Raw genomic sequence first — 17,104 nt, forward strand, 5'->3', positions numbered from 1 at the left:
ACATGGATGAGAGGGGTATAGAGGGATATGGTCCAGGTGCAGGTCAGTGGGACTACGCAGAAAAATGGTTCAGCACAGCCAAGAAGGGCCAAAAGGCCTGCTTCTCTGCTGTAATGTTCTATGGTTCTAATTGAAAGTTGTTAGGCCTAATTTAAAATGTAACCTAAGGTCAGAAGTCTGGAATGATCCAGGATTAGAATAAGACGAGAAACAGTTTATAGGCTTAACAGTCGCATCACCACTGGACAATATATTAATCCAGAAATAATGAGGCTGCAGCAAAGGTACTATAATAATCTTGTGGGGATTTTTTTATTTTCATAAATTCTACAGATCGAGCTGCCTTGAAATCAAGTTACCAAGTTTAGTCTCTGACTAGTTCAGAGTCTGTTTGGTGCAACATTGTGTATTTGAATCAAAAAAGGACCAGGTATTTTTTTTAAATCTTGTCAATGTAAAAGAACAGTCAATTGTCAACCTTAATTACTTCAGGCGAACAGATTTTAATTTGATACTATTTTACATCTAGTTTGATAATGTAATTCTTATAGTTAATTTACGTGCAATGTTGAAATATAAAGAACTGAAGTAGAAATATTCTTAGTAAAATACTTTAAAACATGAATAGATATGTCAAAGCTGGGCTCAAAAAAGATTAAACAAAATGGAGCAGCATTTGAAGAATAAAGCAGTGGTAAACAATACATTCAGATTTGCAGAGTAGCCTGCCTGGATGTTTTTATGAGGTGCTTCAAAATCACGCCTGCAGGTTTGTCTCTGAAACATCAATATTTGTGTTTTCTGCAAAGTCAGCTATCAAGATCTGTTTATTTCATTCTGTTTGCTTTATTTTGCTTCCAAAGAGAATTGAAAGAGCTTTTCATGTTTTTTTTCCTGCTTACTTGCCTGACAGGATTCTTCAAATGTCTTCCTTTGAACCGTTTAAAATGCACAATTTAATGTATGTCTTCTGATGCATTACTGGACCATTAAACTCATTTTATTGAGAATAAAAGTAATCACTCCCAGTACTGCAGTAACGTCTATGCTTTTTCTAGCTACTTGATTCGTCACTAATTCTTTGCTTTTTTTGAACGTTCTATCAGAATTGCAAGATCTGCACTAAGCTTGATGCAGTGATGCAACTTCTGCAACCTTTTTCCTGTGTAGATATTGGCATCAGGTTTCAGCTGTAACACCCAGAATAAAAAATGGCTGATTTCAAAGCAGTATTGATATTTTTGCTCATCTGTGGTTACAAGTGTGTGCTGCAATAATCCCACCCACAAGGTCTTCATACAAAGTAGGTAAAATTGGTTTTAGATTTAATATATAATACAACATGTAAGTAAAGGCTCAGTAATACTCTTCCATCATTCTGTATTTTAAATTCTACAGATAGCTGTTATGACGGTAACACTATTCCCAATTCGTCTCCTGCTGGCTGCTTTCATGATGCTTCTAGCTTGGCCATTTGCATTCCTTGCTGTATGGGGCCGTATTGAAAAGGAACCCGACAAACCAAATACTATGTGGAAAAAGTGAGTAAATGGATTTTTTCTTTTCTACATTTTGACAACTAGCAGAGATTTGTGTGACATTTCAGTTAAGGAATGAAAACATTAAAGTTGGTGTATATATTTTTTCCACGAAGATGCTTGTTTTAATGTAATATGTATTTGGATTTCCTATTTGCGCTTTAATTTTCACTACTAACTATCGTAGTATAGAAGTTAGCACAACACTAATACAGCTCAGGATGTTAAGCAGTTCAGAGTTCGATTCCAGCACTGTTGGTAAGGTGTTTGTACCATCTCATGAACTGCGTGGGTTTCCTCAATGTGCTCTGGTTTCCTCTCACAGTCCAAAAGATGTGCTGGTTAGTGGATAAATTGATAATTATAAGTTGTCCTGTAAATAGGTGGGTTGCTAGGTGGTGCAGCTTATTGGACCAGAAGGGCATTGTTAAAATTAAATAATAAGATCATTGATTTCATGTTTGTGCATTTGCTTACATTGTCACATGATGTACTAATTTAAAGCCACATTTTAATATTATAGCATCCTTTGTTACATACAAGGATATATATACTCAAGGTCAGCAAGCAGAGGCTTGCAGGCTTCTCCTTGTAGGAAAAGCTTCAAAACACTGGACTAGGTATTACTGGAGGCACTAATGGATCAGGCAACATCTGTGGAAGCAACAAGATGGTCAGTTTATACTCTGTACCAGTCCTGAAGCAAAATGTCAACCATCCCTTTGCCTTCACGGGTGCTGCTGAACATGAGTTCGATGAAACCCTTGCTCACAGCTTCCCCTCTGTGATTCTGGCATTCTTCCCTCTTCCAGTCCTGAAGAAGGGCCTCAGCCTGAAATGTCGACCTTTCATTCATTTTCATAGATGCTTCCTGACCTAATTTCCTCAGGCATTTTGTGTGCGTTGCTTTGGGTTTCTGCATCTCCAGACTTTTGTCATGTTTGATTTGCTGCTTGATCTGGTGGGTTCCTCCAGCAATTTGTTATTATTTTTCTCCAGATTCTAGTGACTTCAGTTGCATGACTGGTCTACGTATTGTTGACAGATGCTTACTGTCCCAAATGGAATTGACAGTGGATTCTATTTTAGCAACCAGCCCCATGTACTGTTAAATGCAGGAGTCCTAGACTTACTGTCAGATTTCAAACACTAGGTCCTTCACAATTGTTCTACCACTAGGTTCTCCATTGATTTCCTTGAGCATTTTAGTGGTACAAATTAGGGGGGGGAAGAGTCCCTCTTTTTGAAAATATAATGCTTATAGTTTAAGTGGTTTTAGTTCAATTTAGTTAAATTCAAAGTTTAATGTAAATTTTTTTATGAAATTTCATATACAACCCTGAGATTCATTTTTTATGGGCATACTCAATAAGTCATGCTCTTTAGTAGAAAAAAATGAAGGGATAGACTATTTCTAAATGGAGAGAAAATACAAAAAAATGAGGTGCAAAGGGACTGAGGAGTCCTTGTGCAGGATTCCCTAAAGGTTAATTTGTGAGTGAAGTCTGTGTTGAGGAAGGCAAATGCAATGTTGGCATTCTTTTAGAGGGCTAGTATATAAAAGCAAGGATATAATGTTGAGATTTTATAAAGCACTGTTGAGGGCTGAGGGCTCACAGAGTGTTGTGAGCAGGTTTGGGCTCATTATCTTAGAAAGGACGTGTTGAAACTGGAGAGGGTTCAAAGGAGGTTCTTGAAAATGATTCCAGGATTGAAGGGCTTGACACATGAAGAGCCTTTGACTCTGGGCCTGTATTCACCAGAACTGGGAAGAATGAGGGGTGACCTCATTGAAATCTATCAAATGGCCTTAATAAAGTGGAGATAGAAAGGAGGTTCCCTGTGGTGGTAGATTCTAAGATCAGAATAGAGGGGCATCCTTTTAGAAAGGCAATGAGGTGGAATTTCTTTAGCCAGAGTATGGTACATGTCTGGAATTTTTCACCACAGGCATCTGTGGAGGCCAAGACATTATGTGTATTTAAGGCAGAGGTGGATAGATTCTTGATTGATCAGGGTATGAAGGGATATGGGGAGAAGGCAGGAGATTGGAGTTGCGAGGAAAATTGGATCAGCTATGATGAAGTGGTGGAACACACTTGATGTGCCAAATGACCTAATTCTGCTCCTATATCTTTTAGTCTTGTGGTTTATAAATCTATAGAAATAACCATAACAGTATCAATGAAATACCACCTAACAGGGTGTTCAACGAGAGTGCAGAAGACAGCCAACTGTGTAAATACAAAAAGAAATAATAATAAATAAACACACAGTAAATATCAAGAACATGAGATGAAGATTGCTTGAAAGTGAGTTCATTGGTTGTGGGAACATTTCAATGATGGAACAAGTGAAGTTATTCCCTTTTGTTCAAGAGCCTGTTGTTAAGGGGTAGTAGCTGTTTCTGAACCTGGGGGTGTGAGTTCTGAGGCTGTGCTACCTTTTTCCTGATGGTAGAAATGAGAAAAGAGTATGTACAGTATGTGCGGTGGGAGTCCCTGATGGTGGATGCTGCTTTCCTGCAACGGCATTCCATGTAGATGTGCTCAATGTTTAAGAGCACTTTACCCATGATGGACTGGTCAGTATTAACTACTTTTGTAGGATTTTCCATTCAAGGGTATTGGTGTTTCCATACCAGACTGTGATGTAGTCAGTCAACATAACAAAATTAAAATTCAAATAAATTTAATAGCTATTAAAACAGAGGTAATCTTTCTAGTATCTCAGTGCAAGTACTGTTTTAAGAAATATATATTAACTTATCCTCAGTTGTTGCAGATGGTAAAGCTAGAACTAGACTTTTACCGTATATAATTGCTTTCAGGGATTGAACTTGCTCAGTTTTCAGCAGGTCTGCCATTCACACTGAGTTCCTGGAATTCAGCGTGTCTCAGTCTGATAAGATAACTGAGAACTGGAAAATGGGGAAATCAGGGACAGCAATTCCAGGTAGGTGGGTCAAGTTAGTGAAATTTGGACAAAAATGCTGGTCATGCGTGGGGAGATGGTGTTGAAGGAGTTTGTTGCTTAGCTTAGTTTGGACTTTTCCGTTCTGAACTCGTGACTCTTCACAAAGTACAACTGAATCTATGACATAATGCAAAACTCTTTTGATTAACATCCAACCTGTGTAAATTGGATCTGCTTTATTGCTATTTGAAATTTTAAAGTTTTTCCTGCCTTAATCATCAGTGAATCTATAAAAGGTAAAATGGAGTTTTGAAGATATGAATGATTATATATTGGTGGAAACAAAAATTTCTTATTTGAATTTCTAGTTAACTCTGTTCCTCAAACTCTACTGGGCCTAATCATTTTATCCTGGTTTTCTCAATGAATTTGAAAGCAGAGAAGGCTCCAAACTGCACAATTTGAGATTTTCCAATTTACCACAATTTCGCAGTGTATTTAATATGATGTATTTGTTTTCAACTTTAGAATTTACTTGTAATCCTTATTTTGAGTTGTGGTATCAAAAAAAAGAAAACTACGACTGATTAATTAAACATGCCCTCGTCTTGGATAACCACTTCTTCCACCTACTGTATCCCCTTGCAGTGGTGTGGTTTATTTCTAAAAAAACAAAATGTGCTTTTGGTTGAGCATTAGTTTATAAGAACAGCTATTACATTTAGGAGAAGGAAAAGTCTGACCTTTAATCTCCGCTGGCTTTACCACTCATGGGGAAGGCTTCTAGAGTAAACCCCCGGAGCTAGAGTCCCTAAGGCAGATCTACATTGAATTCCAGTGCTGCCGCTGGTGCTAACCTGTAACAGTTTCTGTCATTCCTTTGGCGTCATCAGCTGCATGCTGCAAGGCCAACAGCCTGCTCTTCATATAGTACTGCCCTGGCTGGCGCATCAACTTCGATGCAAACAGTTAGGACACAATGTCCTTGGTCGGCCCCGACCAACAGGTGATCTTATTAGAATGTTACATTTGAATTTTCAAATAATCTTTTTTACATTAATTCTAAATGAAATGCAACAGCTAAGTACGTCTATGAACCAACATTCAAATTTACACAAATTCAGCTGTTGCAGCCTGTGTCAAAAGAAGAATAGAACAGAAAACCTACAGCACAATACAGGCCCTTCGGCCCACAAAGCTGTGCCAAATGTGTCCTTACCTTAGAAATTACCTAGGGTTACCCATAGCCCTCTATTTTTCTAAGCTCCATGTACCTGTCCAGAAATCTCTTAGAAGACCCTGTCATATTCACCTCCGCCGCCATCGCCAGCAGCCCATTCCACACACTCACCATTCTCTGCATTTTTAAAAAAATACTTGCCCCTGACATCTCCTACTTCCAGACACCTTAAAACTGTGCCATCTCGTGCTACCCATTTCAGCCCTGAGAAAAAGCCTCTGACTATCCACATGATAGTCAGATCCACAAAGATGCTTCTCATCATCTTATACACCTCTATCAGGTCACCTCTCATCCTCCATTGCTTCAAGGAGAAAAGGCTGAGTTCACTCAACCTGTTCTCATAAGGCATGCTCCCCAATCCAGGCAACATCCTTGTCAATCTCCTCTGCACCCTTTCAATGCTTTCCATATCCTTCCTGTAGTGAGGTGACCAGAACTGAGCACAATACTCCAAGTGGGGTCCGACCCCAAGATCCTCTGATCCTACACACAGCTAAGAGTCTTACCATTAATACTATATTCTACCATCATATTTGACCTACCAAAATGAACCACTTCACACTTATCTGGGTTGAACTCCATCTGCCATTTCTCAGATGTCCTGCTGTGACCTCTGACAGCCCTCTACACTATCCACAGCACCCCCAACCATTGTGTCATCAGCAGACTTACTATCCCATCCCTCCACTTCCTCATCCAGGTCATTTATAAAAATCACTAAGAGTAGGGGTCCCAGAACAGATCCCTGAGGCACTCACACCATTGGTCACCGACCTCCATGCAGAATATGACCCATCTACAAACATTCTTTGCCTTCTGTGGGCGCCAGTTATGGATCCAGAAAACAAGGTCCCCTTGGATCCCATGTCTCCTTACTTTCTCAATTAACCTTACCTGGGGTACCTTATCAACTGCCTTGCTGAAATCCATATATACTACATCTGTTGCTCTACTTACATCAATGTGTTGAGTCACATCCTCACAAAATTCAATCAGGCTCATAAGGCATGACCTGCCTTTGACAAAGCCATGCTGACTACTTCTAATCATATTATGCCTCTCCAAATGTTCATAAATCCTGCTTCTCAGGACCTTCTCCATCAGCTTGCCAACTACTGAGGTAAGACTCACTGATCTATAATTTCCTGGGCTATCTCTACTCCTTTTCTTGAATAAAGGAACAACATCTGCAACCCTCCAATCCTCTGGAACCTCTCCCGTCCCCATTGAAGAGGCAAAGATCATCACCAGAGGCTCAGCAATCTCCTCGCTCGCCTCCGACAGTATCCTGGGGTACATCTCGTCCGGTCCGGGTGACTTATCCAACTTGATGCTTTCCATAAGCTCCAGCACATCCTCTTCCTTAATGTCTACATGCTCAAGCTTTTCAGTCCGCTGTAAGTCATCCCTACAATTGCCAAGATCCTTTTCTGTAGTGAATTCTGAAACAAAGTATTCATTAAGTACCTCTGCAATCTCCTCCGGTTGCAAACACGCTTTCCCACTGTCACACTTGATAGGTCCTATTCTTTCACGTCTTATCCTCTTCACATACTTGTAGAATGCCTTGGGATTTTCCTTAATCCTCTCCACCAAAGCCTTCTCACTCTCCTAATTTCATTCTTAATCATCTTCCTGCTATCCTTACAATCTTCTAGATTTCTATCATTACCTAGTTTTTTTGAATCTTTCTTAAGCTTTTCTTTTTGACTAGATTTACAAACCCCTTTGTACACCACGGTTCCTGTACCCTACCATCCTTTCCCTGTCTCATTAGAACACACCTAAGCAGAATGCCACCCAAATATCCCCTGAACATTTGCCACATTTCCCACGATCTTCCATACATTTCCCTGAGAACATCTGTTTCCAATTTATGCTTTCAAGTTTCTGCCTGAGAGCCTCATATTTCCCCTTATTCCAGTTAAACGCTTTCATAACTTGTCTGTTCCTATCCCTCTCCTATGCTATGGTAAAGGAGATAGAATTGTGATCACTAATACTTTATTGTCACCAAGCAATTAATAATAGAGCGTACAATCATCACAGTGATATTTGTTTCTGCGCTTCGCGCTCCCTGAAGTACAAATCAAAGTAAATATAATAAAAATTTAAATTATAAGTCATAATTAGAAAATAGAAAAGGGAAAGTAAGGTAATGCAAGTCAGTTCCAGATATTTGGAAGGTACGGCCCAGATCCAAAATGTTCAAAAACTATCTCCAAAATGTTCTCCCACTGAGAGATCTGACACCTGACCAGGTTCATTTCCCAAAACCAGATCAAGTACAGCCTCTCCTCTTGTAGGCTTATCTAAATATTGTGTCAAGAAACCTTCCTGAACACACCCAACAAACTCCACCCCATCTAAGCCCCTTGCTCTAGGGCAGGCATGGGCAAACTGCAGCCCGTTAAGCTTTTTAATCCAGCCCGCAGAACTTCATGAAATTATATTAATAAACTTTGTTAACGTTTTTTCCCCGCAATTCTGGCATTTTCCCAATAGATGATGCACTCTATATACATTGACCTTTGTTGAGGTGCAGCGTATTACTCCACATTTGCGCTTTACTCTTTGTTCGGCTCGACCTATTTGTGTGAACAGGCGTTCAGCGTCATGAACATCAACAAAGCCTGCCACAGATCCAAGTTAACTGACCAACACCTCAGATCCATCCTGAGAATCGCCACAACAAAACTAAATCCAGACTTTGATGCGCTGGCTAAAAAGGGAGACCAACAACACTGTTCCCACTGAAATTAAAAATAAGTTTCTTCGTTGTGTTATGTAAAAAAATGCATTTGAAAATATTTTTTTCAATAAGCCTTACATGTTACATGTCATTTCTGTTAAGTGATGGACATGAGTAGTGCGCAGGTGCACGTACGTTCTCAAAATAAAAAATGCGCTCCAGATCAAATAACGCGCTCCGCATACTAGCGCGCTGTCACTGTTCTGTCTTTGTACTGGTCATTGTTGAGTTTTGGCACAGGGGACAATTGAATAAGGAGCAGGACAGGTAGACCTGCATCTCCTACCGTTTTTGAAATAAAGACAGTCAGGAGGAGAGTGATTATGATAATATCTTGAAGGATAACAGAATTTTCAGTGCTTTAAAATAATAACTGTTACTATTAAAAAAAGCTGTATTTTATTCATTTAATTTTCAGTGTTTTAAAAGTCATTTCAATAAATAGCTAAATACCATGGGGCTTCAAAGACAGATATTTTGTTGTAATGCATTTGTTCATTTTCAATTGAAATTAAAGCACATGTTTTCTACATATCCCATGATATTTTATTTTCTCTTATGAGGTGTATTACCAAAACACACCTGCTCCTGGTCCAGCCCCCCTATCAAATTTTAGAACCCTTTGTGGCCCACAAGTCAAAAAGTTTACCCACCCCTGCTCTAGGGAATTGCCAGTCGATATTTGGGGAATTAATATCTCCCACCTCGACAATCCTGTTTTTATTACGACAACCTGATACATGCATATTAGTGAAATGTTTAAAGTTTTTTCACTGCATGATTAATTTGGTTCATAACAACAGTAAATTGAAGATCAGCTCAAATTACAATATATTTTCAAGATGAGGGCAACTGAAAATTTTTTAAAACTAAAGGAATATTGCTGGTTTCCAAGTTTTGTTTTGTCTCATCAATGTGAAATGCCTTGCTTTTTAGTTCTCCATTGGTTACTTATTTGCAGTCATAGTCATTGAGCAATAAATCACAGATACAGGCTCTTTGAGCCAATTGACCCATGCCAACCACAGTGCCAAAAAAAACCAGTCATACCTTTTTTAGAATAGGTTCCCAAGTACTATATTGCAGAGTTGCTCAGGATGTAAGCTAGAGAGAGGGAGTCGATTCCGTGCTTAGATTTCTCTGGGTGTAGCACACTTTAGAATTTGTGAAAATTATTAAACACTTCACTGAGCACTATATAAATGTTAATTGACATTAATGCCAAGGTAAAAGCTGCAATTAAGTGTTAGGAAAATAATTCTAAACCTTGTTTCATTTATATCTTGTGTAGTCTTAATCCCATGTTGAATTCTAGTTTCATTGCAATATGTATTCATTGTGTTACTGGAACTTATTCTCGTATTAAATTACACTGTCACAGATTGAATGCCGTTCTGTAATTATTTTGCACATAGCCAAGATATTAAATTTGCTTAAAGATATTTGTTGTTTTCAGTAAATGTAGCCAATGAAAGAAAGCACTGAGCTTATCCGGAAATAACCATCCAAAAGTTCCAGCATTGTTTTAAAGTTTGTCCTTTGTTTTATTCAAAGTTCAAAGTAAATTTATTATAATTGTGTATATTTGTCATTATATGCAATGCTGAGATTCATTTTCTTGCAGGCATACTCAAATCCGATAATCGTAATAGAATCAATGAAAGACTGCATTAAACAGGGCAGACCACCAGTGTACAAAAGACAACAAACATTGCAAAGACAAAAGAAGTAAGAAAGAATAAATAAGCAATAAATTTCGAGCATGAGATGAAGGATCCTTAAAAGTGAGTCCATAGGTTGTGCAAACAGTTCAGTGATTGGATGAGTGAAGTTGAATAATATTACCCTCCAGTGAAGCTATTCTCCAATGCTCACAATCTATAGAGAAGTCCATAGAAATCTGAGAAATGTACAGGCATCAGAACACCTGGCACATGGCTTCCGAACGTATAGGTGAGATTATTGATTATCGAGTGTTGTTGCTTAGAATTTGGCCCCATGGGGGGATGGTGGAATTTACACTGAAGTACTATTCCCATGTATAGACTCAGCATTGACTGAGCTGAATGTTGCTCCATTGTCATGCTTTGAAACTTGGGCACTTTGAAGTTAAAATCAACATGATAACCCTGAATGAATTATAATGCACAAGAGATGGCCAGTTTAAAAAGCTATCCAGCAGGGGTATTTTTTTCTAAAGAAGCAAACCAGAAGAGGAATGACATCTGTATGGACTGTGCTTTACCAACAAAAATGAGCTATTCTAATGTCTAAATGACTGTCCTTCCTAATGACTCTGGTTCATGCTGACCTGGAAACCAGCCTGTTTTAGTCAGTCTATTTGCCCAATCCCTCAAATCCATGGATGAGTTCAAAGAGTTTAATAGAATCCTAGTCTGGTTCAGAGTGGGTGGTACCATGATTGGCATGGACTCAAGCCAAAGGGGCTGTATCAGTGCTATATTGCTCCCTATGACTGAATGCAGAATATAGTGTTACAGTTACATAGCAAATGCTGTGTGTGTAGACTGAGTATTGGGAGAGAGCACCATGATGAATGACCCACTGCTGGACTGCTTAGCTTCCAGCACTTCCACTGATAGATTTTGGGATATTTCTGTATTGGTTTACCCCACCATATCCAAGAACATCTGAAAAGACCCTGTCTGCAACACCCAGAGTAAGATACTATACTTTCATAAGCAGGGATACCACAATACTTAAGACGATGTCACGCTCCTGCCATATGTAGTTGCAGTAAGAGCTGCTGGAATAAATCAGGTTTAAGGTTAATGCCTGAGGGTGAAAGTGTGAGTCCATGTGTAAACAAAAAAGGTGGAGATCACACATAATTTGGGCAGGTTATAGAATGACACTGGTGGCTCCAGTTTCAGAGCTGTGATGGGATGGTGTGATGACAGTCCTGCCACAATCAGTATAAACTGCCTTTACACCATCCCATCACACACTCCCAAGGCCAGACACAGATGAAGATCCCTCTACATCACGGGTTTCCAAACTTTTTTTATGCCATAGAGCAATACCATTAAACAAGAGATCTGTGGACCCAAGGTTGGGAACCCCATCACACATGCTCGGGATCAGACGCAGAGCGAAGCTCTCTCCACTCCGATCCATCAGACACTGCACCCTCTACACTTTAAACCAGAGGGTGATGAATCTGTGGGATTTATTGCCACAGATGACTGTGGTAGCCATGTCATTGGGTATAGTGAAAGCGCAGGGTGATAGGTTCTTGATTAGTAAGGGTGTCATTGTTGAACGGAGGGGGTAATAAATCAGCTATGATGGAATGGTGGAGCAGACTTCATGGGCCAAATGGTCTAATTCTGGTCCTATGTCTTATAGTCTTATGGGAGACGAGCATTAGTTGTATATTAAAGGCAGGGATGGAGAAGATTTAAAAGAACAAACTAACAAAGAGGCACCAAAATGTAAAGTCACCTACTAAGAAACGAAATTGGACTATTTGATTACTTATAATGTTACTGATGTAATGTTGGCACGTAGCCAAGTGGTTAAGGTGTTTGTCTAATGATCTGAAGGTCGTTAGTTCGAGCCTTGCCTGAGGCTGCGTGCGTGTCCTTGAGCAAAGTTCGAGCCTTGGCTAAGGCTGTGTGCGTGTCCTTGAGCAAGGCACTTAACCACATATTGCTCTGTGATGACACCAATGCCAAGCTGTATGGGTCATAATGCCCTTCCCTTGGACAACATCGGTGGTGTGGAGAGGGGAGACTAGCAGCATAGGCAACTGCCAGTATTCCATACAACCTTGCCCAGGCTTGCGCCCTGGAAACTTTCCAAGGCACAAATCCATGGTCTCACGCGACCAACGGAGGCCTACATACAATGATGTAATTAAATGTGTTCAAGCATGAAAATCTATATAATTTATTACAATAGCTATGATGTTTCAAGAGATAAAACCAAGAATACAATTCCATGAAGAATGTCTATCAGAATAAAAACCAGAAAAAGCTAAAGTTCAGAATCCATTTTTTAAAAAATCTAAAAATATTAACAGTACAGTCGGCCCTCCTTATCCACAGATCCTACACACGCAAATTCAACCAACCACGAATCGCAAAAACCTGGAAGTGCTCTTCCAGCACTTGTTGTTTAAGTATGTACAGACTTTTTTTTCTTGTCATTATTCCCTAAACAATGCAGTATAGCAACCATTTTACATAGCATTTACATTGTATTAGGTATTATAAGTAATCTAGAGATGATTTAAAATATACAGGAGGATGTGCGTGGGTTACGGTGCATCAGGATCGAAAAAAATCGGAAGTTCTCTTAGTAAGTTGGAACAAGTACATCCGGTATTATTTAGCGTCAGTTAGTCAAACGTTTGTCTTAATATATAGTATGTATTTTTCCTTTCTATGCATATAAAACACTTAAGAACGTATGTTTCAGCGCCGGGCTCGGGAACGGAATTGTCCGAGTTTGATCCAGAGACAGTATTACAGTTGAACAAAGGGAACTATGGAGCTATGAGGGAGGAGCTGGCCAAAGTTCAATGGACCAATACCCTTGCAGGGAAGACAGTGGAACAACAATGGCAGGTATTTCTGGGGATAATGCAGGAGGTGCAGGATCGGTTCATTCCAAAGAGGAAGAAAGATCCTAAGGGGAGTAAGGGGTAGCCGTGGCTGATGAGGGAAGTAAAGGGCAATATAAAAGTAAAGGAGAAGAAGTATAACATAGCAAAGGTGAGCGGGAAACCAGACGACTGGGAAGCTTTTAAAGAGCAACAGGAGATAACAAAAAAGGCAATGCGCCAAGAAAAAATGAGGTACAAAGGTAAACTAGCCAAGAATATAAAGGAGGATAGTAAAAGCTTCTTTAGGTATGTGAATAGCAAAAAAATAGTTAAGACCAAAATTGGGCCATTGAAGACAGAAACGGGTGAATTTATTATGGGGAACAGTTATTATGGGGAACAATGGCAGACGAGTTGAACAGGTACTTTGGATCTGTCTTCACTAGGATGACACAAACAATCTCCCAGATGTAATAGTGGCCAAAGGAACTAGGGTGAAGGATGAACTGAAGGAAATTTATATTAGGCAAGAAACGGTGTTGGATAGACTGTTGAGTCTGAAGGCTGATAAGTCCCCGGGACCTGATGGTCTGCATCCCAGGGTACTTAAAGAGGTGGCTCTAGAAATCGTGGATGTTCTATAGATTCAGGAACAGTTCCTGCTGATTGGAGGGTGATTGAATGTTGTCCCACTTTTCAAGAAAGGAGGGAGAGAGAAAACAGGGAATTATAGACCAGTTAGCCTGACGTCAGTGGTGGGAAAGATGCTGGAGTCAATTATAAAAGAGGAAATTACGACACATTTGGATAGCAGCAGCAGGATCAGTCCAAGTCAGCATGGATTTATGAAGGGAAGATCATGCTTGACTAATCTTCTGGAGTTTTTGAGGATGTAACTATGAAAATGGACAAGGGAGAGCCAGTGGATGTAGTGTACCTGGACTTCCAGAAAGCTTTTGATAAAGTCCCACATAGGAGATTAGTGGGCAAAATTAGGGCACATGGTATTGCGGGCAAAGTACTGACATGGATTGAAAATTGGCTGGCTGACAGGAAACAAAGAGTAGTGATTAATGGGTCCCTTTCGGAATGGCAGGCTGTGACCAGTGGGGTACCGCAAGGTTCAGTGCTGGGACCGCAGCTGTTTACAATATACATTAATGATTTAGATGAAGGAATTAAAAGTAACATTAGCAAATTTACTAATGACACAAAGCTGGATGGCAGTGCGAAATGTCAGGAGGATGTTATGAGAATGCAGGGTGACTTGGACAGGTTGAGTGAGTGGGCAAATGTATGGCAGATGCAGTTTAATGTGGATAAATGTGAGGTTATCCACTTTGGTGGCAAGAACAGGAAGGCAGATTACTATCTAAATGGAGTCAAGTTACGGAAAGGGGAAGTACAACAAGATCTAGGTGTTCTTGTACATCAGTCAATGAAAGCAAGCATGCAGGGACAGCAGGCAGTGAAAAAAGCTAATGGCATACTGGCCTTTATAACAAGAGGAATTGAGTATAGGAGTAAAGAGGTCCTTCTGCAGCTGTACAGGGCCCTGGTGAGACCCCACCTGGAGTATTGTGTGCTGTTTTGGTCTCCAAATTTGAGGAAGGACATTCTTGCTATTGAGGGAGTGCAGCGTAGGTTCACAAAGTTAATTCCCGGAATGGCGGGACTATCATATGTTGAAATATTGGAGCAACTGGGCTTGTATACACTGAAATTTAGAAGGATGAGAGGAGATCGGATTTAAACATATAAAATTATTAAGGGATTGGGCACGCTGCAGGCAGGAAGCACTTTCCCGCTGATGGGTGAGTCCAGAACTAGAGGACACAGTTTAAGAATAAGGGGTAGGCCATTTAGAACAGAGATGTGGAAAAACTTTTTCACCCAGAGAGTGGTGGATATGTGGAATGCCCTGCCCCAGAAGGCAGTGGAGGCCAAGTCTCTGGATGCATTCGAGAGAGTTAGATAGAGTTCTTATAGATAGTGGGGTCAAGGGATATGGGGAGAGGGCAGGAACGGGGTACTGATTGTGTATGATCAGCCATGATCACAGTGAATGGCGGTGCTGGCTAGAAGGGCCAAATGGCCTACTCCTGCACCTACTGTTTATTGCCTATGCTGAGCACGCTTTTTACTGTACCGGGTTGATGTGGAGGATCCAAAACCCAAAATCCAATAATTAAACCACTGCGTTGCTTAGTAATAATTGTAGCTTTCAACAGGGTAGGGCCTTTCTCACTTTATCCTTTAAAATTGTTCCGATCGTTGACCGACATACCCTAACACTTTTCCAATGACTGATGGAGTTTCACCTCTTTCTGATTGCTTTATCATTTCCACTTTATTTTCAATCATGATTATTTTTGTGTACAGAAACACTGCGGATTCAGAGCTCTGGCGCCGTTTCCTAATATCCACCGCACTGAGACAGGTTAAATAAAGTCTGGGGTTCCGCTAGGTCCTACTGTCCACTGCATTGAGACAAGTTGAATAAGGGACTTGAGCATCCACGAATTTTGGTATCTGCAAGGGGTGAACCAATCCCCTGCGGATAAGAAGGGCGAACTGTACCAAAAAATGTAATTCTGAAACTTGAAATTTGAATCCGTTGGATTCCGGTTAATCGGGGCATATCGTGACCAGTGTATTTGGCCCAATTAAGTGGCTGCCCCAATTAGTCAAAGTTTCTTGGAAATAGTTAAAAAGGTATTTAGAAGAAAACTGCCATTTAACTGAGTAACAAATTATGTATTTAAATGAAATGCAGAATAAATAAGAACACTATCAATGTCACAACAGTACTATCAAACTCTATTCGTTTCTAATAGCTATCAATGGAGGAATTCATACAGTGTTTTTTTGATTATTAATGAACAAAGTCAGCGTAGACATCTATTATTGCACGTTGGACTGGCTTCTAACAATGCTTTTGAAGATTGCTTCCTCCAAATCTTCACTTTATTTGTAACATTGAAGATTACTGTTGATACCTTGAAGTAGTGAAATCGTTTCATTTTCATTTCCAGTCTAACCCTGAATGCTTGAAACCACAGTGAGCAAAACCATTCAGAGTTGCAGCTTATTTCTCACCAACTGTCAATGCCAGTCAGCACTTTTTTGAACACAAACACGCACAATTGATGCTATTTAAAAACTGTCAACTGTAAGCACGATATGGTGTCTAGCAGCCACGTTGAACTGACATTAGTTAAAAACTATTCAGCGATGGTCTCCAGTCACAATTAAGCGGTATAGCATCCCAAATAAATGAAAGGAATCCTGGCTATTTTCCTGACGAAGGGTCTCGGCCCGAAACATTGACAATGCTTCTCCCTATAGATGCTGCCTGGCCTGCTGCGTTCTACCAGAATTTTGTGTGTGTTGTTTGAATTTCCAGCATCTACAGATTTCCTCGAGTTTGCTGGCTATTCTCTTGATTAATTTTTGTTCTTTAAGATTTAACCCGGCTTCCTTGATTAACTGATGGCCCAATTAACTGGAATCCACTGTACTTCAATCTCAAAGATTCTGTCATATGGTCTTTTTCCTGGAGCTATATTCCTCCTTTTACCAATAAGTATAACATAGAACCTCATTCCTGCCCTTCTTAGTTCAAAATGGTAATATTTATTAGATTGCTCCAAATAGGCAGCAAGCACCCATGTGTTGTCTTCAAATTTGGTGGACCCATCAACTACTGCTCATTCACACTGTAGACAAGAGTATCCTTTGCAATTCAGAGCCTTGCCATTGACTCCTTAAAAGCTGTAAAACCTGCTTGGGAAGCTTTTCATAAAATTTCTAAAAGCTGATGGTGATTTGATATGAGACTATTTTACAGATAAGCATCTACATGAGATGTCTAACATTCTTGCAGACCCACATCTCCACGAGATTTATTCACCTTGGTTCTAGTAAGAACAATGTTTATCACAAGATGAATGTTTGATTTTAAGAATAAAGCAATAATATAATCTTATTAAGATGGAGAAGACCTTTAAGCAAACTACTGCATTGATGTCATTCCTATAATTAGGTTCTGTATTGCCCATTTTGGGCTGGCCGGTGGCATCAGG

The 17,104-nt window shown here is 39.9% G+C and overlaps 1 protein-coding gene across 1 annotated transcript in view; it reads left to right on the forward strand.

The window, feature by feature from the left end:
* LOC132378334 (lysophosphatidylcholine acyltransferase 1-like) overlaps window positions 1–17,104 on the forward strand; it is a 116,998-nt gene that overhangs the window by 22,135 nt on the left and 77,759 nt on the right. Inside the window, exon 2 of the mRNA XM_059945149.1 lies at window positions 1,399–1,541. Within this exon, the coding sequence (XP_059801132.1) occupies window positions 1,399–1,541 (143 nt within the window). The remainder of the gene's footprint in view (window positions 1–1,398; window positions 1,542–17,104) is intronic.

This window comes from Hypanus sabinus, chromosome 20, assembly GCF_030144855.1.
Source record: "Hypanus sabinus isolate sHypSab1 chromosome 20, sHypSab1.hap1, whole genome shotgun sequence".
Lineage (NCBI taxonomy): Eukaryota > Metazoa > Chordata > Chondrichthyes > Myliobatiformes > Dasyatidae > Hypanus > Hypanus sabinus.